This window comes from Pseudophryne corroboree, chromosome 3, assembly GCF_028390025.1.
Source record: "Pseudophryne corroboree isolate aPseCor3 chromosome 3, aPseCor3.hap2, whole genome shotgun sequence".
Lineage (NCBI taxonomy): Eukaryota > Metazoa > Chordata > Amphibia > Anura > Myobatrachidae > Pseudophryne > Pseudophryne corroboree.
Window position 1 is genome coordinate 305,113,730 of NC_086446.1, and position 27,911 is coordinate 305,141,640.

The 27,911-nt window shown below is 47.8% G+C and overlaps 1 protein-coding gene across 1 annotated transcript in view; it reads right to left on the minus strand.

Moving 5' to 3' along the window:
* The window catches only part of NELFCD (negative elongation factor complex member C/D), a 74,371-nt gene that overhangs the window by 35,514 nt on the left and 10,946 nt on the right, over window positions 1-27,911 (minus strand). Inside the window, exons 2-7 of the mRNA XM_063959382.1 lie at window positions 25,649-25,761; window positions 13,227-13,336; window positions 11,897-12,006; window positions 6,981-7,088; window positions 6,728-6,880; window positions 6,347-6,477 (exon numbers count right to left, since the gene is read on the minus strand). Coding sequence (XP_063815452.1) covers window positions 6,347-6,477; window positions 6,728-6,880; window positions 6,981-7,088; window positions 11,897-12,006; window positions 13,227-13,336; window positions 25,649-25,761 — 725 coding nt within the window. The remainder of the gene's footprint in view (window positions 1-6,346; window positions 6,478-6,727; window positions 6,881-6,980; window positions 7,089-11,896; window positions 12,007-13,226; window positions 13,337-25,648; window positions 25,762-27,911) is intronic.

Below are 27,911 nucleotides of genomic sequence, written 5' to 3' on the forward strand. Positions count from 1 at the left end.
TTGAACTACAGCTCCCCAACCTCCGAGACTCGCGTCCGCCGTGAGAATTATCCAATTCCAGGCGCCGAACCGTTTCCCTGCGGTTAGATTCTGTACTTTGAGCCACCAGAGTAGAGACACCCTGGCCCTTGGAGACCACCTCACCCTGCGGTGAATCTGCAGAAGCGAGCCAGACCATTGTTTTTGGCATGCATTGCAGGCAGACACTGTACTCGTTAGGCCACAGCCAACCATTGCGAGCACATCCAGTTAAAAAGGACGTGAGTGAAGTCTTCCGAACTGAAGCGCTTCAAAAGCCGCCACCATTGTGTCTAATAGGCGAATGTACAAATGAACCGAGACTGTGCGAGGCTTGAGCACGAATTGTACCAGATGACGAATGACCTGTACTTCTGTTCGGGTAGGTAAATTCTTTGATTTACCGTATCGAGAATCACACCTAGGAATTAAAATCGTTGAGACGGAATCATTCAGGAATTCACGTAGTCAATCGTAGGAAATCAGATTCCCCCCCCCCACTCGGTCTGCGATCTATTCTCGTTTGGAACGTAGCCAAAGTGGACGTTGTGCGCCACTAGCAAAGCTGAGACGCAAGAACCACCTGCCAACTTCACAGAAGCTGTAGGCAGCTAGAAGTGTAAGGTGGTCATTATTTAGGGCAAACCTGAACTGGAGCGCCCTGCCACTACAGCCTTGTTACCTCAAACCCTTACCAAAGCAGGGCGAAGCAACAGCCCTACTGCTGTGTAGGGTACACTCCGATAGGTAGTTAAACGCCCAATAATTGCAATTGTCTCTCATTGGAAATTGTTCAGCCTTCGCCGAGAACCTGACGTACTGGCCTGGTGCTATGAGGGCTGGCGGCGAATCGACCGCAACAATCTAGCTGAAACAGTAATTTTTTCCCTCTCAGGCAGTACATGCGCCCGCATTCCCCCCAAAGAGGACCGGTAAGGGTCTGTCTGCGCAGTCGAATTTGTCCGACACACTGTGTGACCGACTCTGCAGCGAAGCTGCTTGTTTGATTATGCATTAGACTTAGTGATCATGTACCCCGACCAGTAAGTACACCACGGAAGTAATCTGTGTATAAACCTGCATCACCGTGCATGTGGTTTCCAGCAATAGTGAATCTTCCTGTAGAGACATGCTGTCAAAAACAATTAATAAATTAAATTCCTAACAACCCCCCGCTCCCCCAGAGGCTGAGTGTTGTAGGGCAGCAACCTCCAGCAAAGACCCAGGAAGTAACGTTAAAAATGGTGTTCTACCATGTTTTTTTTTTTTTTTTTTATTATTATATATATATTACACCTGTTAAACCAGGATCTGAACCAGTGTCCATGCAATCACAATGTTCACTGTGGGCGGGAAGCCTAACCACTTGGCTACAGAGCCACCTGTAAAAATAATAAGCAAAAGCTGCTGTTTAAACATCAACTCTGGTGATGAAATGGTTGCTGTAGTGACTTGCAATCCAGATGGTACCTGAACCCACAATCCCTGGTTTAGGAGGGCAGTGTCCTATCCATTAGGCCACTGGGGATCTGGGGAGGTGAGGCCTGAACTCACAATGTTTGCAGTGCTCAACAGATACTGTTTAATAAGCACTGTGTGCCGACCAATTGCGCCACTGTAGTCTTGCCAAAATAGATTTTTAATGTCATCATATTATATATATATATATATATATATATATATATATATATATATATATATATATATACACACACACACACACACACATATACATACATACACACATATACAACCATGTATATTCACACATACTCAGACCTTATAAATATATATATATTTCATATATGCATACATACACACATATATATTATATACCCATATACATATATCCAGATAAATCCTGATTCAGAAGTATAATAATTCTTAGAAGTCAAACTAAATGTGACCACTCACAGGCTTAAAAACCTGAGAAGTCTGCTGCTTAACCGCAGCTTAGTTAATGGGTCCCGAATCCAGTGTGGTGTGGCTGTAGATTTAAAAATACCTACAGCACCTTGTATTCCCAGGTGGCTAACCAGGCCCAACACTGCTCAGCTTCCAAGATCAGATGAGATCGGGCGTATCCAATTGTGGTGTGGCTAAGTGAATTAAGCAAAGCTGCTGCAGGTGAGCCTGAACTCACAATGCTTGCAGTGCTCCACAGATACTGTTTTATAATCACCATGTGCTGACCAATTGTATAACACATCTTACTTTACAACAGTGAACAAAGCCAGTATTTGGCTGACCACAGCCATGATTCAGATTTGCAGTCTTTGGGATAATATCATTATAAACAGTTATGATAAGAATTATAGTCTTTGCTGGTGTCTTACTCATTATACTGACAGACAATACAAAATACAACTTGCGCGACTCAGTAAATAGCACTAAGGTGTCTTTACAAATATATATCTGGCCAAGTGCAGTACACGTCAGCAATATGCCTGGTTCCAAATTCCCCTTAACACCCCTGCCCCTTCAATGGAGGAGAGATGTAATACAGGAAATTCTGGAAAAACAACAGGAAAAATGGTTAAATATGCAGACTTATAATTATGTAAGCAGATTTAATAAACATACTATGTTGCATTCAAACCTGCATATATATGAGCAACATGTATCCTGTTTAACAAAGACTTAATAGCCTATTGTAATACATATGCAGCGCTACTGTATTCTAGTAAACATACTTCTTTTATCAACAAGAGTTGAATCATGAGATTTTATCCAGTGACCCTGACATTTCTGTGTGCAGGGAACATCACTGTGGCATCAAAGTAACTCACATTTGTGTGCCCCCCCCCCCCCCGTGCTCCGTGTATTGTTCTCTATACACGGAGCCGGGCTATGGTGGAGAGGGAGCTGGAAGCGGCATCGAGGGCCGGGGAGCGCGCTGCATAGAGCCGTGGAGCGGCCTATGCATAAATCAACGTGGCCGGCGCGGCTCAGAGCGGCGGGGGACACAGCATAAACAGCGGCGCTGGAAGCGGCGGCCGAAGGCAGCGGCCGGCGGCCACACACACACACACACACAGTATCCCACACAGCAGGGTGGCAGCATGAGCTGACCGCCCCGTTCAACATACCTGGACCCTGTGGTGAGGGCAATGACGGGGCTTCTCTGTAAGCACTGTCAGCCTTTTACTGCAGGTGACCTGCACGTGGTAGTGAGGGAGCTCTTCTAGAGAGGCCCGACACCCACAGCTGCTTCAGCAGCTTTCCTATCCCAGACCCTCGCCTTCTTGGAAGGGGGAAAGGGATTCCAAAAAAAAAAAATAATCAAAAAATTCAGTAATTGTGGATCAACTTCCACAAGCCTAGTCTCGGTGAGCACCGAAAAAACACTGAGGTACTCTGGGATATGGAGGGGAGGTATAGTCAAAGTTTAACTATTCAGTGCCTAGTTCCTGTGGAGCCGTCCATATCCCTAGAGTACTCCAGTGACCCCTAGTGGATGAAAAAGAAATCATGTTTAATAGATGCCAACTCTCAACGCATGGTATCCTGGAGATCCTGCTTAGTTGGAAGCGTTTTCATGAACTTCAAGATGTCCTGGAGAGCGGCATCGCCGTGAGCGCTTGGGGTACGTTGTTCCATCACTAAAGGGGAGGCAGGAGAGGTGGGATGGCAGGAAGAGGGGCTTGAGGGGGAGAGGTCTCTGGAAGGCGTAGCGGGAGTAGGTTGTAGGACTGATCTCATTCCTGGCTGGGTCACTGTCTCCCTTGGTTGCGTAGTATTACCTTTCTTCTTCCCGGATCTGACCATGCTGAGGGGAGGATAGATATTTGAGCGTGATCATGTGATAGAGAGACTAAATGCAATGGTACTGCTCAGTACGCTGTGAAGTGCCTACAGCATGGTGACTCCCAGTGGAATGGCACTAGCACGCCATTAATCAAATTTCAGCCGATAGGGCATCAAGCACACATTGGGCATCATATTCCGCATCCCCAGGAAGGAGAGGGCGGGTGCAGGACATCCGTGCCACCGACTCACAATAGACGTCCCGAGACAATTTGCAAAATCTGTCAGGCAGGTATAAAGACAATGTAATCACAGATATAAGTCCATGTATTTGGAAGAGCCACCAGGGGGAGCTCCAACCCAGTACATACTCTTCATAAGGCAACTCCACTGTGTAATGGGGGCATAATCAGTAGTAAATATTAAATGCACAAGAACAAGAACTGTACCAGACTCACTGATGATAAATGTGATATATAGCCCTCCAATATCCCCTCCCCAAACAGCAATGCAGAATGAAGAGTATCAGCAGTAGAGGGGGCAATGGAGAGGGCTCATCCAGTCACCAGCCTTTCTCCGGGCTGCAGCAAGCGTCCTCCACGTGCAGAGGGAAGATGGCCGTCCAGGGAGAGATCTGAGGAGGGAGGCTAAAGCAGGCAACGTCCCCTGCGCCTCCGTGCACCCCAGGAGCAGGTAGGCCCTAGGTTACACTTAGGGACGGCCCCAGGGTCGTGCGCCGGGATCCCCCGCCGGGTGCCGCAGCGGCGTCACGTGCCGCGTCCGGAGCTCGGAGCCACGGCCGCCGCCGGGTGAGGCCGTGCAGGCCGCGGGGGTGGTGTAATCAGCTCACCAGATTGCCGGGCGGCTCCTGCGGTCCCAGGTAAGGGGTAGAAGCAAGGTCCCGGCTCACTAGCAGCGTCGCCTCAGGGAAGAGAGATCCCGCCGTTGATGCGGCACTTCCGGCGCCGCGGGACGGGCTGGTAAATAGAGGCCCCGGCTGTGAAAAGGCGAGCAGGCCACAACCCGCAGGGACCGTGAAAACAGTCCCCCGGCTCCGTGACCTATCCCACCCCCCAACCGGGGTACTGGCCGACCAGGAGAGTCGACGTGGGGCTGCTGGGCACTGTATTGCTGGGCAGATTAGGCTTTATCTCGGGAGCCTCTGCACAGCACGTCCGTCCTGGTTGCTCGCCAAGCCACGCCCCAGCACAATTTTTCAAACTGAAGGTATCAGGGGGCATAGAGGGGGAGGAGCTAGCTGTGCATAATTTTTTGGTTAGATTGTGCTACCTCCGGTCTACATCCTTCACACCCCAGCTGTCTGAGAAATCTCCAGTGTCCTAGTGGATGAAAGAGAAATTTATAATATATTTTTTGTATTTTTCATATAATTTCTAAAGTCAAAACTCTGAAGTAAACTGCAGTATGACAGGAAAGGCTCTGCCTCACCTCACTGTCAAATCAGACACTGCACCAATTGACCTTCCAATCTAAAAGGTCTCTAGCAGAGACAACCCCTTCAGGGCCAATTAGTCTGTATGTTTTTGACTATGGTAAAAAAACAAAAACCCTGAAGGAAAGCCACAAAAATCCTGGAAGAGAGCAACGTTACTCCAATGACACCTAAAGCCACAGTACTGCGATGCAAGGACTATTATCCCATGTGGTCCCTATCTCTAGGAATATTCCACCAATACTATTTACAACCAGGAGCATAACAACCTATACACAGACTGTTGTTTTTGAAAGATGTTTGCTTTAATTATTAGAACGGTGTTAGAAAGTCTATGTTGGCTCTGGTGGGTCTCTCTGGACATGGTCCCAACTCTGTAACAGGAGGTGCCACTGCGGCTAGCTCCAAGTCTGCCCCAGAAAGATTTAAAGAAAAAAATAGGATTTTAAATTACCTACCGGTAAATCCTTTTCTCGTAGTCCGTAGAGGATACTGGGGTCCATTTAGTACCATGGGGTATAGACAGGTCCACTAGGAGCCATAGACACTTTAAAAATTTGATAGTGTGGGCTGGTTCCTACCTCTATGCCCCCCCTACCAGACTTAGTCTAGGAAACTGTGACCGAGAAGACAGACATACTTTGAGAGAAGGATAGATAAGGATAGTGGTGAGATTCCGAACCAGCACACATATAACAAGAGGAAAGCCAAACTAACCAAACTTGAAACACGAACAGCAATGTCTGAACCAACATTACTTAACGAAGTAACAGTGCAGGAAGAACGAAGCGCTGGGCGGGCGTCCAGTATCCTCTACTGACTAAGAGAAAAGGATTTACCGGTAGGTAATTAAAATCCTATTTTCTCTGATATAGTGATATAAGGACTATGGGGAATAGTTATCAAACCTAGACGAGTGATAAAGTGGAAAGAAATAAAGTACCAGACAATAAGCTTCTGTCATTTTACAGGCTGTGTTTGAAAAATGACAGTTGATTGGTGGTACTCCAAGGTTTGATACATCTCCCCTTTTATGAAAATAGTTCTTCCAGTTTAAAAAGAGTTGGGCTAGCTTCACTCAGTCCAGCAAGGCTTTGAGAAGTGAATGGAATAATTTATAATCCTTACTTTTCATGAGCAAATCTTTGCACCTCCTGTGCAATCCTGCGCATGGCAGATCCTCCCTGCTCCTCCTGCGCCAATATAGACATGATTGATTGAGCAAACAAGTATGTGTGCTCCCCATGGCAGACCATTTTCTGCAAAGACAGACAACATTATAACCATAGAAAACAGAAGTGGGTAACTGGAGCGCTGCTTGCTTTTGTGATACTACAAGTCCAAGCATGATCTTTTGCTGCAGTGCATGCCAGGACTTTTATTTCCACAACAGCTGCTAAGTAGCCAGTAGATCTACAATGCACAGCAAACAGGTAGAAAGACAATGAGAATGTTGGTGTTTGACCGTAGGAAGGGAAAAATAATTAGTAGAGAGCTACCAGCACATACGGCAAACTCTGGCAAGTTTTTTTCAAGATTCTCCTCTCCTCCATCCAGGATGGTGGCAAGAGAGGTACGGAGCACCCTGGAAAACACCTCCAGCTGCTGACAAGCTGTTGAGACGCTGGTGATTTCTCCTTGATATCCGGCATCCGAAATTAGCTAGCAGATAGAAAGAAAAACAGTGATTACACCTCTTTCAAAACTTTCTTGAGGAACAGCACTCTAAATTGTCTATGATGACCTGAAAGCTTGTAGGTACCTTCACAGTGAAGTTCAACATCAGGCAGTCTGGATGAGCCTCTGCGAGCTTGTAAAAAAGATCTCTCCATGTGGTATGCGCAATCATCTGCTCCAGCCAGGCCGGAGTCTGCAAACCAAAGTAGTGGGACTAGTAACATTCAATTACAGCAATATGTATGACCATATGGATTAGGAAAAAAAGGACCCTACATGTTGGGGATACAACAAACTTAATTCTAAAAAGGAGAGTTATGGTAGACTCTGCGAGGTACACTGGGTTCCACAGGGAATACATCGGGTGTAGAGCGGGATCCAGAGGCACAACCAGGCAAAGGATGCATTGGGGCCTACTCTATGACCCCGCCTCCAGGCACTGAGAGCTCAGTTTCGTTAACCAGTCCAATGCAGGAGCAGGTAAAAGAGAAGGCAGATGTTAGTCACATAGAACCACAATCTCACGACAGGAGATGAAACCAGCGGCTAATGCCATACAACCCAAATAATCTAGGTGCGTCAGGGTGGGCGCCCTGTGGAACCCAGTGTACCTCGCAGAAAGAGAGAGTTAACCATGGTAAGTCTACCATAACTCTCCTTTTCTGTAGCGGGGAACACTGTGTTCCACAGGGAATACATCGGGGATGTCCTAAAGCAGTTCCTCAAGGGAATATGAGAAAGGAGCTTTGTCCTGTCGTCCACCCTAAGTCCGACACCCGTCTTGCAGAGGCAATAGCCAGCAAGAACAGGACCTTGGCTGTGAGCCATTTAAGGTCCACCGATTCAAGAGGTTCAAATAGGGACTCTTATAGAGCATTCAGCACTACAGACAACAAATGAACGTCTGAATATCAGGTATAGAGGCAATCTTTCTCTGAAACCAAACCAACAAGGCAGATATATGAACCTTGAGGGAGGCCAGACGAAGACCTAAGTCCAGGCCCCTTTGCAGAATAGCCAGTATTCTGGAAGTTCTGAATCTATGGACATCGTAATTCTTGTCAGCACACGAGGTGAAGTAAGAATTCCAAACCCTTTACTAAATCCGGGCGGAGGCTGGTTTATGGGCCTTCAACATCGTTTGAATAACCGCCTGCGAAAATCCTTTGGCTCTCAGGAGTGATGCTTCAAGAGCCATGCCGTCAAAGCCTGTCTGGGTAGAGACAAGGGTCCCGTACAAGGAGGTCTGGCCGTTGAGGAAGTAGAAGGGGGATGTTCCGTCGACAGACCCTGTAGGTCTGTGAACCAATGCCTTCTGGGCCACGCTGGGTCGACTGGAAGCAGCATCCCTCCTTCCTCTTTGAACTTCCGTAGAACTCTGGGCAGGAGTGACACTGGAGGGAACACATACGGCAGCTGAAAGTTCCATGGAATTGCCAGTGTGTCCACGAATGCTGCCTGAGGATCCCTTGTCCTTGATATGAAGACCGGAACCTTGTGATTGTGTCGATACACCATGAGGTCTACGTCCGGTAGACCCCACCTGTCCACTAGGAGTTGAAAGACTTCCAGATGAAGACTCCACTCTCCGGCGTGTACATCCTGACGACTGAGGAAGTCCGCTTCCCAGTTTAGGACAACCGGAATGAACACTGCCGATATACTCGGCAGATGGCGTTCTGCCCAACTAAGGATTTTTGACACTTACTTCTTTCACAGCCATGTGGCTTCGAGTACCGCCTTGATGGTTTATGTATGCCACTGTCTTGGCATTGTTTGACCGTACCTGAACCGGTCTGTGCCGTACCAGAGGCAGGGTGAGTGATAATGCATTGAACACCGCCCTCAGCTCCTGAATATTTATTGGGGGGAGTGACTCTTCCTTGGACGACCGACCCTGGAAACAGTGTTGTTCCAACACCGCTCCCTATTCCCTCAGACTGGCATCAGTCGTCATGAGGACCCAGAAGGGACGGCCCCTGCTCAATTGCTGGTCCGGGAGCCACCAGGTCAGCGACAACCGAACCTCCGAAGTCAACAGGATCATTTGGTATCTGATCTAATGAGGCAGGTCATCCCATTTGGCAAGAATTAATCGTTGCAGAGGATCGGAATGAAATTGAGCATACTCCACCATGTCGATTGTCGACAACATAAGGCCAAGTACTTGCATTGCCGAGTGAATCGATACTCTGGGGTGAAGGATGAAGTGTCTTATCCTGCCCTCGATTTCAGGACCTTGTCTGGAGACAGGAATAGTCTTTGACTGTGTGTGTCCAGAAGCACCCCTAGGTGCACCATGCTCTGAGCTGGGACCAGCAAGGACTTCTTCAACTGATTAGCCATCTGTGGGCTTGTAAGCAACACACCGTCAGTTGTAGATGACTGAGGAGGACATCGTGGGAACTCGCCAGAATCAACAGGCAGGATTCCGACTCCCTGGCGACGTAGGTGCTCAGTCATCACGGCCATACCTTTGGTGAAGATCTGAGGAGCCGTGGCCAGTCCGAACGGCAGAGCCTGGAATTGATAGTGACTGTCGCCAATAGCAAACCGCAGGAACTGCTGATGCGATATGGCAATAGGAATATGCAGATAAGTGCAGAACTGGTGAGGGGGACGTCCCTTGAAGGAGACAGCGTACCCGTGAGAGACAACTTTCAGTACCGAAGCGTCTGAAGTGGTCTTTATATAGACCTGTCGAACTGTAGAAGTCGGCATCCCACCCTGATTGACAGGCAGAGGCGGTCACTGGGCGGGAGGGGGCGGCACGGTGGCGTTTGGCAGGCACCGCTGTGCGATGCTTTTGTACTTGTGCGGGGGGAGGGGGGACCGGCCTGACATGCGGGGCGGACTAGCTCTGTGCTGGGTGTCCCTCCGCATGTCAGTGTAAGTGATAGTAGCTATGCTAAATTTAGCACAGCTACTATTAGGTCGGACTGACCCCCTATGTCCTGATGCCAGTCCGCCTACCCCCTCCGGCATCAACAATCCCCACTCCCTAGCAGCGGCGCAGGTGAAACAAAAGCTGCTATGGCCACCGGCATAGATGTGTATGAAAGCGGCGCAGCAGAAGGCTTTCATAGCCCTCCCTGCGCCGCATACTCTCTGAGCCCCGAAGCCTCCGCTGCGCGTGATGTCACAGAAGTGCCTCCCCGCCACAGCCGCGCACAGATCCCCAGAGGCCCTGACTCCGCAACACAGCACCTGCCAGCCAGTCACTATTGTTAGCGCCGGTGTCCCAACGCGCCGCATTACAGGGAAGTAGACGCACTAAATAAACTACAGCTCCCAGGAGCCCTTAGCGCCGAAGCATTCCGGCACTAAGGCACGCTGGGAGCTGTAGTTTATTGAATGCATCTTTTTCTCTGTAATGCGACGCGTTGGGATACCGGCGCTAACAATAGTGACTGGCTGCTTGGCTGCTGTGCGAGTCTCCGGGAGAGCCACTACCAAAGGGAGGACAGCAGCCTAGCTGCTTCCAGGAAAAGCATTACCCGCCCCTCCCCCACTTGCAGTACCTCCGGGCCCCATCCGCCGCACCCGCACACACCCCCCTCCACCACCCACGGTGGCTCCGGACCCCCTCCCCCACCCGCAGCACCCCCGCACTCGCCTCTCCCCCATCCGCTGCACCTGCCCCTCCCCCACCCGCTGCACCACCGCACCCGCAGTGGCTCCGGACCCCCACCCCCGGCACTCGCCCCTCCCCCACCACCACACCAGCCCATCCCCCTACTTGTACAATATATTCTGTAATAGGTACACTATTTCCTAACTAACATTATCTGCAATAAGACATGTAGATTACTTAAGTGTCTGTAAAGTCCCAGCGCTGTGAACAGGCGGCTTTACAAAGGAGACCTTGCCCTGCATTCCCAGAGACCAGTAGCAGCTATGCTCAGAAGATGGCGCACAGCGTCTCTGTCAGGAACTGAGGGAGTGTGCGGCAGCTCCAGGGTGGGAAATCTGCAAAGAGATGGCGCCCTGGGTCGGGGGAGGGGCTACAGGTCAAGTACCGACTCCCCTATGCTGCCGGTACTACAGAGCCTCATCAATAGGGGTGTTAGTACACCCGACCTGTACTCCTATGCCCTGGCGGATATAGTGGGATCCCTGCGTGGTAACAGTGTCAACAACAGCGTCGCAGTCCATCTCCCTAGACTGTGTCAGAAACGCGATTTAGTGGCAGGTTATCCCTGGAGGACCCTCATACCTCCTCCCTTCGTAGCAGCCACGCGAACCAGGAAAGCGTCTGCGACCATGTGCCTAAGCCGGAGCGTCTCCTCCGCAAGTACCCGGGATCTGAGCCGCGGGAGTGTGCGATGCCGCTTGGGAGGTGATAGAGATGCAGCGCTGAATGTCACCCTGACATAACAGTGCTGCTTCCCTTGAAGTCTTCGGCTTTTTCAGGGCTGCCCAGTGCAGCCCGCCTGTTAGTGACCTGCTGCCTGCAGGCACCACTCAAAACTGAGCTCTCAGTGCTTGGAGGCGGGGTTATAGAGGAGGCCCCAATGCATCCTGGGACAGTCAAAGCTTTGCCTGATGGTGCCTCTGGATCCAAGATCCCGCTCTACACCCCGCTGTATTCCCTGTGGAATACAGTGTACCCCGCTGCAGAAATAGAAATGATCAAACATTTTATATGAAAGGAACGATAAACATTTAATAAATATTCTTACCAAGTCCTACAGAGAAGGGGATACCTATAGATGGAATTCCGATATCTCCAGAGGTGATCCACGAATAAATGTGACCTCAACAAATGAGTCCCTGCAGAACCATGCGCAATGGAGTGTGCAGTAAGGCCTGGGCTTCCTCCATTCCTTGCCTAACCTTTATTTTAACAACATTCCGGTATTTCAAATTCCCAGCACAGTAACTACAGGCACTGGTTCTTTAACATCATTGTGGTGGCAATAATTTTACATCAACTCTGGCACAGAAATTGGGATACCCACACTGGCATTTAGGGTACATTACAAGTAAATGGGCCATTACCTCTCCTTCCTCAGTGAAGATGGAATCTGCTTTTCGAGGGTCAAAGTGTTTAATCAGCAAGCTTTTCAGGTGGTTTTCCACAGTCTCCTGCACTTGCACAGGTTCCACACCTGAAATAAATTAATCTACTGATCTTGACCTTCAGGAAGCATTGAAACACTTAAGGTGGGTACACACTATTAGATATATCTGCAGATCAATTGATCTGCAGATATATCTATGTACGGATCGGGCAGTGTGCTGTGCATACACACAGCCCGATCCGTCGGGGGACTGACGTCATGAACTGGGCGGGCGGGCCCAGTTCACCTGTCAATCACCGCCGGCCGCCGCAGCATGTGTACGGGCGGTCGGACGACCGCCCCGTACACACACAGCGACGGGCCAATATATCGTTAGATATATTGGCTGTCGGCTGTGCTGCGTGGCCGACGCGATACGTCTGTGAACGACGGAGTTCACAGACGTATCGCCCGTACACACTGGCCGACGGTCCCGCGATGTATCGGCCGTTCAAGAGAACGGCCGATACATCGACCAGTGTGTACGGGCCTTAAGCTACATATGATAGTGATATCATTAGTGGAGAGGCATGTGTCAGTGAATAGTAAACATGATAAAACGCATTAAAACCAAAACAAATTATATAAAAATAAAAAACATACTGCGCAGCAAATCAATATAAAAAAAAATTCAACAAAAGATGTTAACAGATTAAAATACAACATAAAAATATACATACAAAATAGAAATGATGCCATTACATTTTCCCATTCCATATTTCTATCAATATGAGTTGTACTGATATTTCATACTTGCCTACCTGACTCTCTCCATGAGGGAGAAAATGCTCTGTTCCAGGACTTTCCTGGTAATGTATGATTGCCATCACCTGTGGTGAAACACCTTTCTTATCAATTACCTAGCTCACCACAGGTGATGGCAATCATACATTACCAGGAAAGTCCAGGAACAGAGCATTTTCTCCCTCATGGAGAGGTTCAGGTAGGCAAGTATGATATTTATAATTATGTATTCTATGTGATTTTGTTTTGATCCATTAACCTTTATCAAGTGTGCCATACATGGACAGATCTGTATCAATCTTGCGATCATGTGATTGATAGTTGCGCTACCCATAATAAAATCGTTTTTGAACGCAAGTATGAAACACAATTTATGCATAATGATCAGCGTATATTGGGAGCTTCATTCTGATTACTTGACCCTGTGTGTGCAAGCCTCATTCTGCACTTATGATCCCCCTCCCCTTGATTTGCATGTCTCAGCTCCACTGCACTGTAGTGTCTATGATCGTGTTCTAAAGTACCTGAATGGATAAGCCATTCTGCCAACAAATTCACAGTCTGTGCCACTGCAGTGTAGCTCTCTGACAGAAGTTGAATAACATTCTCTGGAGATCCTCCTGCCTGGAAATACCTGCAGCCATTAAATACACAGGTTATAAAAAAAAACCATACATAATCAGCTGTTAAACACAGCAAGACAATGAATGTTATTCTTGAAATGATGTATTAAGCGTTAAGATATATATTGATATAAAACAGTGTTGATATATCATTTCTCAAGAATGCACTTTCACCAAACCCTCTGTTCCACACTCACTGTCTACCTTGTCTGTGTCTCCCCTGTCTGTCTGCCTCTCATGATGGTGGCTTACAGGGAGCTGGCACTTCATTAAATAATATATAAAGTAAAACAGGCTCCTCCCCCTCTATCCCCCATCATCCCTCAGTTATGAATAACCCGAGTGGAAACGGGAACAAGAGAACAGAAACTATACGTGGGAAGAGAGCATATAACAATTAAACACAACAGAACAACAAAGAAGGCAAGAGAACAGCGACGGGCGGGCGGCCAGTGTCCCCTATGGCTTCCAAAAAAGGAATTTATAGGTAAGTAGCAAAATCCTCCTTTTTCAGTCAGCCACTAGGGGACACTGGCACAACTTCAAGACTGTGGGGACTTCCTTAAGTTTCCCCCCTGGGCGGGAGATCGATGAGAAACTTGCAAAACAAGACGGCCAAACCGTGAAGATGAAGCCGCAAAAGTATCAAACTTGTAGAATTTAGCAAATGTATGAATACTGAACCAAGAGGCTGCTCGACAGAGTTGAGATGTGGTAGCCCTCCCCACCCCCCCCTACTAGCGGCCCGCGTAGACCCAACTGAGCGTGTAGAGTGGGCAGCAATTGACACTGGAGGTCGCCTAGACTGGTGGAGATAGGCCTGACGAATAGTAAACTTAATCCAGAGGGCTAGGGTCTGCTTAGTAGCAGGCCACCCGCGACAAGGGACATCATAAGGCATGAATAAAGCATCAGACTTCCTGAAAGGCGCAGTCCGCTCTACGTAAATCTTCAAGGTTCTCACTACATCCAGAGAAGAAGGTGTCCCAGAATTGTCCTGCAAAGATGGAACTACAATAGGCTGATTGATGTAAAAAGCTGACACGACCTTGGTAAGGAAAGAAGCACTTGTTCTCAACTCTGCCCGATCAGGATAAAAAAAATAAAAATAGGAGGTCTGCAAGACAAGGTACTTAATTCAGAAACCCTCCGAGCTGAAGCTATGGCTAGTAGAAAAGCAGTCTTCAAAGTAAGATAGATATCTAAGGTCAGCTTCTTCCAAAGGTTCAAAACAGGTTGACTATAGAAATTCCAGCACCAGATTTAAATCCCAAGGAGCTGTAGATGGAACAAACGGAGGTTGTACCCATAGAACCCCTTGTAGAAAGATTTGTGTACATCCGTCAGGAGCGCGAGGCGTTTTTTGGAAAATAAAAAAAAATTAAAAAAATCGATAATGCAGATACCTGAACTTTCAGGGATCCTAGACGAAGTCCGAAATCCAATCCTGTCTGAAGAAACAGTACGAACCATGAGAGACGTAAAGAATCCGAAGTAAATCCTCTTTGTTCACACCAAACTATATAGGCTCGCCAGATGCGATGGTAATGGGCTGCCGTAACTGGTTTTCGTGCCCGCAACATTGTGGGGATCACACATTGTGGGGATCACACATTCCGGAATTCCTTTTCTCTTCAGGATGTCTGCCTCAATAGCCATCCCTTTAAACGCACCCGTGGTAAATCTGGATACACAAAGGGCCCTTGTTGGAGCAGGTCCGGACGCAGAGGAGAGGCCAAGGATCGTAAGCTAGAAGAAAGCCCTCGGAGGCCAATCTGGTGCCACATGGATCACCGTGATTGATTCCCGTTTGATTCTCTTGAGAATTCGAGACAATAGAGGAAAGGAGGAAACACGTAAACTATGTCGTACGTCCAAGGCACGGCCAGAGCGTCCACAGCTTCCGCTTGAGGATCCCGAGTTCTGGAGATGTATCTTGGCTGTTGATGATTGAGATGGGATTCCCTGAGATCCACGTCTGGACACCCCCAGCGTTGTATCAGATCGTTGAACACCTCCGGGTGAAGTGCCCATTCTCCTGGATGTAGATCCGGACGACTGAGGCAGTCCGCTTCCCAATTGTCCCCTCCTGGAATAAATGCCGCCAAGAGAATTACCGCGTTGTGTTCTGCCCGTTGGAGAATACGCGACACCTCTCGCATTACCTGGCAACTGCGAGTTCCGCCTTGTTGTTTACGTACGCTACAGCAGTCATGTTGTCCGATTGAACTTTTACTGCCTTGGATCGAAGAATGTGGGCGGCTTGTACCAGCGCACTGTATATCGCTCTCAGTTCCAACACATTTATTGGCACTTGCGATTCTTGTGGAGACCAGTGGCCCTGAAGATGGGAGTCCAACACAACCACGCCCCATCCCCTGAGGCTGCCATCCATCGTGAGGAGTGTCCAGTCCCACACACCGAACCGCCTGCCTACAGCGAGATTGTGCAGCTGGAGCCACCAAAGAAGTGAAAGTCATGTCTCTGGGGATAGACGAACTAACTGTTGAAGGTGGAGATGCGATCCTGACCACTGACATAACAGGTCCAGCTGGAAAGGTCGTGAGTGAAATCGGTCACACTCCAAAGTTTTGAAGGCAGCTACCATTTTTCCAAGCAAGCGAATGCATAAATGGACCGACACCAGTCGTGGCTTGAGAACAGCTTGGACTAGTTTCTGTATACTCAGAGCTTTGTCTTGTGGCAGAAAAATCTTCTGTCCAATATCACACCAAGAAACTAGATACGATGGGACGGTTGAAGGTCGGACTTTCGTAAATTGATAATCCATTCGTGCTCTATCAACACATTGTATGCTAATAGAGCATGCTCCTGGAGAATGAGATCAGACAGAGCTTTGAGGAGGAGGTCATCTAGGTTGACTCCCAATGCCCGGAGGTGAGCAATCATCACTGACATAACCTTGGTAAACACCCTGGGTGCCGTGGACAGTCCGAATGGTAAAGGCTCTGAAAAGAAAATGATCCTGTTTAATCGCGAACCTGAGTAAAGCTTGATAAGGGTTCCCAGATTGGAATGTGGAGATATGCATCCTTGATGTCTAGAGATATCATGAATTTCTTGCGTTCTAGGCTCGAAATCACTGATGGAGTGACTCCATCTTGAACCGTTAATAAGACAGAAACTGATTTAATGATTTCAGGTTCAGGATTGGTCTTACCGTACCATCTGGTTTTGGAACTACGAAAAGTTTGGAATAGTAACCCTTTTTTCGTTGACTCAGTGGTACCTGCATTAGCACAGCTGATTCTACTAAGTTCCGTATAGCACCTTGAAGGGCTAAATGTTTGTCCAGAAGGATGGGAAGACTTGTCGTAAAATATTTCTTTGGCGGTAAAACGTCAAAATCTAACTTGTACCCTTGGGAGATGATGTTGCGAATCCACGCATTGTTGGACAGTTTGAACCAGGCATCCTGAAAATTTCGAAGCCGTACTCCCACCGTATCTGAGCCCCGGTGGGAAGAGAGACCGTCATGCAACGGTCTTTTCTGTAGGCTTTGGGTCTTGACGACTAGCAGCGGCTGGTTGCTTGCCACGACGTCTATCTCGCAAGGGTGCAGCTCTTCCGCGTCCTCTATAAGGTTTAGTGGAACGAAAATGATCAAAAGGAGGTTCCAGCATAAGAGCGTTTAGGCGGTGGCGGAAGGGTCGGTAAGAAGGTAGATTTAAGACCCGCAGCTTGTAGAATTAACGTGTCTAGTTCTTTTCCAAAAGGAATGTCACCTGTAAACGGAAGCGCCTCCGCCGCTCTTTTTGGCTCAGTGTCTACTTGCCATGACCTCAGCCAAAAGGGCTCTTCTGGCTGCAATAGTTGCTGCTGAGAGCCTCGAGTTAACCTGTCCGATATCTCTAGCTGCTTCTTCTAAGTATATAGCAGATTCCTTAATGTGTTCCGCTAGGATAACTACGTCTTCTAGCGGAACCCCCTCTTGTAAATATTTAATCAACTTAGTGGCCCAATGATCCACTGCCTTGTTCACCCATGAACTCACCAAGGTTGGTCTAAGAGCAACACCCACGGCCAAATAGATGGGACTTCAACATTGTGTCCAACTTCCTGTCAGAAGGGTCTTTCAAAGAAGTTGCGCCCGTAACGGGTAATGCCGTCTTCTTTGACAACCTGGAAAGAGAGGAGTACACTCAAGGTGACCTCCCATTTATCCGTCATAGCAGATGGAAACGGATAAAGACTGAGGAATCTTTTGGCCATCTGAAATAGCTTGTCCGGGTTTTTCCAAGCCTCCGTCAGCTGATCATCCAGCTTCTTTGAAAAATGATACGTGACCGAAGAACGGTGTTTTCTACCAAATAACGCAGTATCTGGCGACTCCAGTGTTGTAGTCTTGGAAATGTTCAAAACTTGTCTTATGGCCAAAAATAAGAATTTACTTACCGATAATTCTATTTCTCATAGTCCGTAGTGGATGCTGGGACTCCGTAAGGACCATGGGGAATAGCGGCTCCGCAGGAGACTGGGCACAAAAGTAAAAGCTTGAACTAGCTGGTGTGCACTGGCTCCTCCCCCTATGACCCTCCTCCAAGCCTCAGTTAGGATACTGTGCCCGGACGAGCGTACATAATAAGGAAGGATATTGAATCCCGGGTAAGACTCATACCAGCCACACCAATCACACCGTACAACCTGTGATCTGAACCCAGTTAACAGTATGATAAACGAAGGAGCCTCTGAAAAGATGGCTCACAACAATAATAACCCGAATTTTGTAACAATAACTATATACAAGTATTGCAGACAATCCGCACTTGGGATGGGCGCCCAGCATCCACTACGGACTATGAGAAATAGAATTATCGGTAAGTAAATTCTTATTTTCTCTAACGTCCTAAGTGGATGCTGGGACTCCGTAAGGACCATGGGGATTATACCAAAGCTCCCAAACGGGCGGGAGAGTGCAGATGACTCTGCAGCACCGAATGAGAGAACTCCAGGTCCTCCTCAGCCAGGGTATCAAATTTGTAGAATTTAGCAAACGTGTTTGCCCCTGACCAAGTAGCTGCTCGGCAAAGTTGTAAAGCCGAGACCCCTCGGGCAGTCGCCCAAGATGAGCCCACCTTCCTTGTGGAATGGGCTTTTACAGATTTTGGCTGTGGCAGGCCTGCCACAGAATGCGCAAGCTGAATTGTACTACAAATCCAACGAGCAATCGTCTGCTTAGAAGCAGGAGCACCCAGCTTGTTGGGTGCATACAGGATAAACAGCGAGTCAGATTTCCTGACTCCAGCCGTCCTGGAAATATATATTTTGAGGGCCCTGACTACGTCCAGTAACTTGGAGTCCTCCAAGTCCCTAGTAGCCGCAGGCACCACAATAGGCTGGTTCACGTGAAACGCTGAAACCACCTTTGGGAGAAATTGAGGACGAGTCCTCAATTCTGCCCTATCCGTGTGAAAAATCAGGTAAGGGCTTTTATAAGATAAAGCCGCCAATTCTGAGACACGCCTGGCTGAAGCCAGGGCTAACAGCATTACCACCTTCCATGTGAGATATTTTAATTCCACAGTGGTGAGTGGTTCAAACCAATGTGATTTTAGGAACCCCAAAACCACATTGAGATCCCAAGGTGCCACCGGGGGCACAAAAGGAGGCTGTATATGCAGTACCCCTTTGACAAACGTCTGGACTTCAGGCACTGAAGCTAGTTCTTTTTGGAAGAAAATCGACAGGGCCGAAATTTGAACTTTAATGGACCCTAATTTTAGGCCCATAGACAGTCCTGTTTGCAGGAAATGTAGGAAGCGACCCAGTTGAAATTCCTCTGTAGGGGCCTCATTGGCCTCACACCACGCAACATATTTTCGCCAAATGCGGTGATAATGTTTTGCGGTTACATCCTTCCTGGCCTTTATCAGGGTAGGGATGACTTCTTCTGGAATGCCTTTTTCCTTCAGGATCCGGCGTTCAACCGCCATGCCGTCAAACGCAGCCGCGGTAAGTCTTGGAACAGACAAGGTCCCTGCTGGAGCAGGTCCTTTCTTAGAGGTAGAGGCCACGGGTCCTCCGTGAGCATCTCTTGAAGTTCCGGGTACCAAGTCCTTCTTGGCCAATCCGGAACCACGAGTATAGTTCTTACTCCTCTCCTTTTTATGATTCTCAGTACTTTTGGTATGAGAGGCAGAGGAGGGAACACATACACTGACTGGTACACCCATGGTGTTACCAGAGCGTCCACCGCTATTGCCTGAGGGTCCCTTGACCTGGCGCAATATCTGTCCAGTTTTTTGTTGAGACGGGACGCCATCATGTCCACCTTTGGTTTTTCCCAACGGTTTACCATCTCTTGGAAGACTTCTGGATGAAGTCCCCACTCCCCCGGGTGAAGGTCGTGTCTGCTGAGGAAGTCCGCTTCCCAGTTGTCCACTCCCGGAATGAACACTGCTTACAGTGCTATCACATGATTCTCCGCCCAGCGAAGAATCCTTGCAGCTTCTGCCATCGCCCTCCTGCTTCTCGTGCCGCCCTGTCTGTTTACGTGGGCGACTGACGTGATGTTGTCCGATTGGATCAATACCGCCTGACCCTGAAGCAGGAGTTTTGCTTGACTTAGGGCATTGTAAATGGCCCTTAGTTCCAGAAAGTTTATATGAAGAGATGTTTCCATGCTTGACCACAAGCCCTGGAAATTTTGTCCCTGTGTGACTGCTCCCCAGCCTCTCAGGCTGGCATCTGTGGTCAACAGGATCCAATCCTGAATGCCGAATCTGCGGCCCTCTAGTAGATGAGCACTCTGCAGCCACCACAGAAGAGACACCCTTGTCCTTGGCGACAGGGTTATCCGCTGATGCATCTGAAGATGCGATCCGGACCATTTGTCCAGAAGATCCCACTGAAACGTTCTTGCATGGAATCTTCCAAATGGAATCGCTTCGTAAGAAGCCACCATTTTTCCCAGGACCCTCGTGCACTGATGCACTGACACCTGGCCTGATTTTAGGAGATTCCTGACTAGCTCGGATAACTCCCTGGCCTTCTCCTCTGGGAGAAACACCTTTTTCTGGACTGTGTCCAGAATCATTCCTAGGAACAGGAGACGTGTCGTTGGAATCCGCTGCGATTTTGGAATATTTAGGATCCACCCGTGCTGACGTAACACTAACTGAGATAGTGCTACTCCGACTTCTAACTGTTCCCTGGACCTTGCCCTTATCAGGAGATCGTCCAAGTAAGGGATAATTAAAACGCCTTTTCTTCGAAGAAGAATCATCATTTCGGCCATTACCTTGGTAAAGACCCGAGGTGCCGTGGACAACCCAAACGGCAGCGTCTGAAACTGATAATGACAGTTTTGTACTACAAACCTGAGGTACCCTTGGTGAGAAGGGTAGATTGGGACGTGGAGATAAGCATCTTTGATGTCCAGAGACACCATATAGTCCCCTTCTTCCAGGTTTGCTATCACTGCTCTGAGTGACTCCATCTTGAATTTGAACCTCTTTATGTAAGTGTTCAAGGATTTTAGATTTAAAATTGGTCTCACCGAGCCGTCCGGCTTCGGTACCACAAACAGCGTGGAATAATACCCCTTTCCCTGTTGTAGGAGAGGTACCTTGATTATCACCTGCTGGGAATACAGCTTGTGAATGGCTTCCAAAACTGCCTCCCTGTCGGAGGGAGACTTTGGTAGAGCAGACTTCAGGAACCGGCGAGGGGGAGACGTCTCGAATTCCAGTTTGTACCCCTGTGATACTACCTGCAGAATCCAGGGGTCCACTTGCGAGTGAGCCCACTGCGCGTTGAAATTTTTGAGACGGGCCCCCACCGTGTCCGAGTCCGCTTGTAAAGCCCCAGCATCATGCTGAAGACTTGGCAGAAGCAGAGGAGGGCTTCTGCTCCTGGGAAGAGGCTGCCTGGTGCAGTCTTTTTCCTCTTCCTCTGCCCCGGGGCAGAAATGAGTGGCCTTTTGCCCGCCTGTACTTATGGGAACGAAAGGACTGAGTTTGAAAAGACGGTGTCTTTTTCTGCTGAGGGGTGACCTGGGGTAAAAAGGTGGACTTTCCGGCCGTTGCCGTGGCCACCAGGTCCGATAGACCGGCCCCAAATAACTCCTCTCCTTTAAACGGCAATACTTCCATATGTCGTTTGGAATCCGCATCCCCTGACCACTGTCGCGTCCATAACGCTCTTCTGGCAGAAATGGACATAGCACTCACTCTTGATGCCAGGGTGCAAATATCCCTCTGTGCATCACGCATATATAGTAATGCATCCTTCAAATGCTCTATAGTTAGTAATATACTGTCCCTATCCAGGGTATCAATATTTTCAGTCAGGGAATCCGACCACGCCACTCCAGCACTGCACATCCAGGCTGATGCAATTGCTGGTCGCAGTATAACACCAGTATGTGTGTATATACCCTTCAGGATATTTTCCAGCCTTCTATCCGCTGGTTCTTTGAGGGCGGCCGTATCAGGAGACGGTAACGCTACTTGTTTAGATAAACGTGTGAGCGCTTTATCTACTTTAGGGGGTGCTTCCCAACGCGCCCTAACCTCTGGCGGGAAAGGGTATAGTGCCAATAATTTATTAGAGATTAGCACTTTTTTATCGGGGGAAACCCACGCTTTATCACACACCTCATTTAATTAATCTGACTCAGGAAAAGCTACTGGTAGTTTTTTTCACTCCCCACATAATACCCTTCTTTGTGGTACTTGTAGTGTCAGAAATGTTCAATGCCTCCTTCATTGCCGTGATCATGTAACGTGTGGCCCTACTGGACATTACGTTTGTCTCCTCACCGTCGACACTGGACTCAGTATCCGTGTCTGGGTCTGTGTCGACCCACTGAGGTAACGGGCGTTTTATCGCCCCTGACGGTGTCTGAGACGCCTGGACAGGCACTAATTGATTTGTCGGCTGTCTCATGTCGTCAACAGTTTTTTGTAAAGTGCTGACATTGTCACGTAGTTCTTTAAATACAACCATCCAGTCAGGTGTCGACTCCCTAGGGGGTGACATCACTAATACAGGCAATTGCTCTGCTTCCACATCATTTTCCTCCTCATACATGTCGACACAATCGTACCGACACCCAGCACACACACAGGGAATGCTCTGATAGAGGACAGGACCCCACTAGCCCTTTGGGGAGACAGAGGGAGAGTTTGCCAGCACACACCAGAGTGCTATATATATATATATATATATATATATATATATATATATATATATATATATATATATATATATATATATATATATATATATATATATATATAGGGATAACCTTATATAAGTGTTACTCCCTTTTATAGCTGCTGTTTATAATTTAGCTGCCAATAGTGCCCCCCCTCTCTCGTTTTTACCCTGATTCTGTAGGGACTGCAGGGGAGAGTCAGGGAGCCATCCTTCCAGCGGAACTGTGAGGGAAAATGGCGCTTGTGTGCTGAGGAGATAGGCTCCGCCCCTTCACGACGGCCTTATCTCCCGCTTTTTTCTGGAAAACTGGCAGGGGTTAAATACATCCATATAGCCCAGGAGCTATATGTGATGTATTTCTTTTGCCATCCTAAGGTATTTCTGTTTTTTATTGCGTCTCAGGGCGCTCCCCCCCAGCGCCCTGCACCCTCAGTGACCGGAGTGTGAAGTGTGCTGAGAGCAATGGCGCACAGCTGCAGTGCTGTGCGCTACCTTAGTTGAAGACAGGAACGTCTTCTGCCGCCGATTTCACCGGACCTCTTCGTTCTTCTGGCTCTGTAAGGGGGCCGGCGGCGCGGCTCCGGGACCCATCCAGGCTGAACCTGTGATCGTCCCTCTGGAGCTAATGTCCAGTAGCCTAAGAAACCCAATCCACTCTGCACGCAGGTGAGTTCGTTTCTTCTCCCCTTAGTCCCACGATGCAGTGAGCCTGTTGCCAGCAGGACTCACTGAAAATAAAAAACCTAAAATAAACTTTTACTCTAAGCAGCTCAGGAGAGCCACCTAGCATGCACCCTTCTCGTTCGGGCACAAAAATCTAACTGAGGCTTGGAGGAGGGTCATAGGGGGAGGAGCCAGTGCACACCAGCTAGTTCAAGCTTTTACTTTTGTGCCCAGTCTCCTTCGGAGCCGCTATTCCCCATGGTCCTTACGGAGTCCCAGCATCCACTTAGGACGTTAGAGAAATAAGGGGTTTAACCCCATGAGAAGTTTCCGGTATAACGTAGTCATCTGCGTCAGTAATTTCGCCCAACTCATGATCCTCCTCCTCAGCTTCGTCCTGAGAGAGAAGTTCTTCTCCGGATTCATCGGACTAAAGAATTAAGGGTATTGGACGTTTCTTAGCCTTGGACACTCTCTGCGATTGTTTACTGGACGAGTCCAAGCGTTTTGTGAGACCCTCTACCAACCTGGCTAATCCTGACACCCAAAATGGTTCTATAGCACTAGACAGTACATCACTTTGAGGAATCTCCCTAACTGTCTCACAAGTCTTCTGTAAAGCAGCCACCTCAGTATGTAATTGTGAGATGGTTACTCTCACTAGTAATAGATAGTTATTCAGAAGGATAGAGGGAGGTGTTCTCCTTATGCTAACTCCCTCAGCCAGGATCTGGTCTTTAGGTCAACAGTAAGTAGGTTGACATGACAAAAGGTCGACATGAGTTTTTCACATTTAAAAAAAAAAAAAACGTTTTGAACTTTTTCATATTTTACAATCCATGTGGACTACAATTGGGAACGGTAACCTGTCAACCTACTTACTGTCGACCAGTAGTGGTCGACACTGTCAACATACAGGGCCCCATACACTAGAGCGATAATGCCTGATTTCAGCCCAATTCGGTGCATTCGGCCCAATATATCGGCTGAAATCTGGCATTTTAGAGGTGTTCCCGAACCGATCTGATTCACGTTCCCGTGAGCATTGGATCGGATCCTCCAGATTGAATGTGCTGCACATTCAAACTGATCCGACCTGGGGGCATGGCTTGGGATCGCCCAGATATATCGTATGCAAATGGGCAGCATACCATGTATATTGGCCGATCCTGCCCCTTCGACATGAGATTGTTCTAGTGTATGGGGCCCTTTAGTCTAATCTACCTAACATAACACCCCTGTTATGTTCATGCTGAATGCGGTCAGCGGGGCTATCAGCCTGCCGCTGCCACGTGTACTGAGCTATGCGCTGTCAGCGCGGCTATTAGCATACCGCAGCTGCCATGCGCACTGCCCCCTTGTAGTGCGCGGTCAGTGCAGCTATAATCTTGCCACCGCGTGTAATGGACCCCTTGTAGTGCACGGTCAGCGCGACTATTATAATGCCGCCGCTGCCGTGGGTGTCGTGTAACCGGGAGGGGTGCTTAAACAACTGTGTGTGTGGGGGGGGGGGGCTTACAACGCGCTGCTGCGCGGCGCTATCAGGTTACTCACCCGACTGGAGACCTCAGGAGGCTGAAATTATATTGCAGAGACAGTGCTTCTCGTCTAAGCACTGTACTCTGTTAACAGCACAGGATGCTGTGGGCAAACTGGACCCCACTTCTCACTATTACGTTGCGAAGGGCTCCTGAGGTTTAGGGAGACCAAAGTACTCCCATAGAATAAAGAAAATTAAAGTAAAATAAAATCAAAGTATAAAACTGTGGCGTTCAGTTAGTGACCGGCTCCCTCTGCACAAATTTAAAACTGAGGGATGATGGGGGATAGAGGGGGAGGAGCCTGTTTCACTTTTTAGATTATTTAAAGTGCTAGCTCCCTGTAAACCACCATAATTTCACCCCCACCCCATCTTGAAGTTGCGCCAGTGTCCCCCAGAGGCTGACTAAAAAAAAATAAAAAAAATTTGTGCAATCTCTTTAGTTGCAACACGATCTTGTAACTTTTAATGCATTGGTCAACAGAAGCTGCCAAGTAAAGAGATACGATGCAAAAGTGCATCAGGAAAAGTCATAATGGTGCCCACACACGTGAGATCTGTGCTAGGTGCGTTTTGAGACTATACTATGTGTGCTATGCGATTTGGTCTAAATGGGTATGCTATTTAACTACATGTGATTTGAACTACAACCAATTTTGGTAACACTACAATATGTAATGTATGCGATGTAGTACAAAAATACCTGAATGTACATACTATTTTACCTTGCAAAATGGACTACATGGGAGCGTGCATCGCAAGGGAACATGAACACGGTGCGATTTGAACTAGACGCAATGCGATATGAACAAAAAAGTTGAAATGACATGCAATAATCGCACAGTGTGTGGGCACCATTAGTAACTGGGTATTCTTAATTTAAAAAAAATAAAATCAAACATTTTTGCTGAAGAAACAAATAAATAAAAGCTATAACCTCTTTAAGGTGTTAAATATAGCAGGTTCCATGATGTAGTCACGGCTGGACAATTTCTGCAGACATTCCTGCTGTACCTCAGCATCATCCTCTGCCTCGCCATACTCTTCATCCTATTATAAAGCAAACCACACACAGAAACAACTATGAAAACACAGCCTTTGTCTCCACCTTGTGTACTTTTACAGTTATACTATCTTTTACCACATTCAATTCTAAAAGATGCTTAAAAAATAAAAAAAACGCTACTGTAGTCCTTTCTTTTATAGGCTGTATGTGCATATAAAATTAGGAAATGGATCTATCATATAGACGACACAGGGGTTTGGTATTATATTAGACCTGTCCCAAGACCTCATGTTGGTGTACGCTGGGCAAAACTTTGACCCGTGGAGCCTTTTCTGAGCATTCACTGAATGGATTTGGATGAAAACCGCAGAGTGGTAACAATGGATCCCAGAAGACATATTAGGGGGTTGAGGTCCAAGTCGGATGTATGCTGGACAGACCATTGACCAGGTGAATCTGTTCTGTGTCTTCCACCAGATGGATTTCAACAAATACTTCACAGAGTAGTAATACTGAATCCCAGAAGTCATACCAGCGGTTGGGGTGCCAGTCAGACCTCCCGTTGGTGTACTCTGGGCAGAACTTTGTGTACCCAAAAGCCTTGAAATAGCAACATTGATAATAGAAGGAAAACGTTAGTTTAAACTCATCTCGCAATGTAAAAGTGACCATAAAACTGAACAGAAAAGAAAGCTGGGAATTAGGGCTAATGACAAAGCCCCCCCCCTCAAAAAAAATATAAAATATAAAATAAAAGCAAAAAAAAAAAAAAAATATAGGATTTTAACACCTACCGGTAAATCCTTTTCTCTTAGTCCGTAGAGGATGCTGGGGATTCCAAATTGACCAAGGGGTATAGACGGAATCCGCAGGAGACATGGGCACTTTAAGACTTTAAATGGGTGTGAACTGGCTCCTCCCTCTATGCCCCTCCTCCAGACCTTCAGGAACTGTGCCCAGGGAGACGGACATTTCCAGGAAAGGATTTTTGTTAACTAAGGGTGAGACACATACCAGCTCACACCACAACACACCATACAACATGGCATTTAACTAACCAGTTAACAGCATGAACCAAAAAATCAGCAACAGGCTGATCGAACCAAAACACAACCTTTGTGTAATAAAAGCAATAACTAAGAACAAGTACTGCAGATAGAGTTCGCACTGGGACGGGCGCCCAGCATCCTCTACGGACTAAGAGAAAAGGATTTACTGGTAGGTATTAAAATCCTATTTTCTCCTTCGTCCTAGAGGATGCTGGGGACTCCAAAAGGACCATGGGGTCTATACCAATGCTCCAGACCGGGTGGGAGAGTGCGGATGACTCTGCAGCACCGATTGAGCAAACATGAGGTCCTCATCAGCCAGGGTATCAAACTTGTAAAATTTTGCAAAAGTGTTTGAACCCGACCAAATAGCTGCTCGGCAAAGTTGTAATGTCGAGACTCCCCGGGCAGCCACTCAAGACGAGCCCACCTTTCTGGTAGAATGGGCTTTTACCGATTTCGGCAACGGCAATCCTGCCGTAGAATGAGCCTGCTGGATCGTATTACAAATCCAGCGTGCAATAGTCTGCTTAGAAGCAGGAGCCCCAACCTTGTTGGAAGCGTACAGGACAAACAGAGCCTCCGTTTTCCTAATACGAGCCGTTCTGGCAACATAAATTTTCAAAGCTCTGACCACATCGAGAGACTTTGAATCAGCCAAGGCATCAGTAGCCACAGGTACCACAATAGGTTGGTTCATGTAAAACGAAGAAACCACCTTTGGTAAAAATTGTTGACGAGTTCTCAACTCCGCTCTATCCTCATGGAAAATCAAATAGGGGCTTTTGTGAGACAAAGCCGCCAACTTCCGACACCCGCCTTGCGGACGCCAAGGTCAATAGCATGACCACTTTCCAAGTGAGAAATTTTAACTCAACCGTTTGTAAAGGTTCAAACCAATGTGACATAAGGAAAGGCAACACCACGTTAAGGTCCCATGGTGCCACTGGGGGCACAAATGGAGTTGGATGTGCAGCATGCCTTTCACAAAAGTCTGTACTTCTGGAAGCGAGGCCAATTCCCTTTGAAAGAAAATTGATAAGGCCGAAATCTGCACTTTAATGGAGCCTAACTTCAGGCCCGCATCCACACCTGCTTGTAAAAAATGGAGAAACCGACCCAGCTGAAATTCTTCCGTAGGAGCC